The sequence below is a fragment of the Perkinsus marinus genome, assembly GCF_000006405.1.
Source record: "Perkinsus marinus ATCC 50983 genomic scaffold scf_1104296945524, whole genome shotgun sequence".
In the NCBI taxonomy this organism is placed as follows: domain Eukaryota; phylum Perkinsozoa; order Perkinsida; family Perkinsidae; genus Perkinsus; species Perkinsus marinus.
Genome location: NW_003211149.1, coordinates 1 through 916, shown reverse-complemented (window position 1 = coordinate 916; position 916 = coordinate 1). Strand labels below are relative to the sequence as shown.

Sequence of the window (916 nt, the reverse complement as noted above, 5' to 3'; positions counted from 1 at the left end):
CCATTTAAATCACACACTTATTGAACGACTAAACAACCCGACAAACGATAATAAGAACGGACGATCGATTCCTTCCCATTACGAAAATACAATCACGTTCCCACCTCATCCAGTGAAGCTCCTGCCAGCAACATCGTATGCGCTCTAACAAACTCAGCGTGGAGGACCTTACAACGACCATCGCCGTCCATACCACACCTCCGCCACTTCCTACCTCCCACACTGCCTTGCTCATCGGGTTCACATCCTTCTTGCTGATAGGGCATCTCATCACCAACACCGGCTCTTGCTGCTGGGGCTCTTCCTCCGCCACCTTATCCTCGAAATACGTTATCGCACCATCGTAGCAAAGTATCTACTCATACGCAATCGAGTAGGAATACTATATCCAGTGTTGGAATATACGTTCGCTTTTCTCACTATTTTGAGTTCACACACAGATTCGAGTGTACAGCCACAACAAGATCTCCGCGAAATTCCATCACAATTTCATATTATCGCCAACACACGTAATTGACCATGTGCGTACCTTCCCACACTGACTATACCATCACATGCCCATCTACAAACCTACCCCTAACACCTATTGCTACACTGATACGTACATGGAATAAAAAATTACCTCCGCTCCGCCTCCCATCTTCTGGCTTCCATACAGTTCAAAGAAATCCATCAGCAGCTCTCCAACCGACTCTGAATTATTCCGCAACTCCGGGCACTTCTCGAATATGTCCTCGCGAGCAGTCATGAACGGCAACGGCCGTAACGTGCCGTCCATGCCATCCCAAGAATCATCATTATTGGCCTCCTCGGTACCCTTACCATCACCACTACGATCAACATCATCTTCTTCTTCACCCTCCTCCCCTTCCACTTTACTCTCACCTGTAAGCAAACAAATTAATTGCAAAAATAC

At 47.1% G+C, this 916-nt stretch overlaps 1 protein-coding gene across 1 annotated transcript; it reads right to left on the bottom strand.

The window, feature by feature from the left end:
* Positions 1-104: 104 nt before the first annotated feature.
* Pmar_PMAR027713 (hypothetical protein) lies at positions 105-748 on the bottom strand (the record flags this gene model as incomplete). Its single annotated transcript, XM_002779742.1, has 3 exons — positions 105-167; positions 215-355; positions 623-748. Coding segments are annotated over 3 exons (330 nt in total), but the record flags the coding sequence as incomplete, so codon positions are not given.
* Between the last annotated feature and the right edge of the window lie 168 nt (positions 749-916).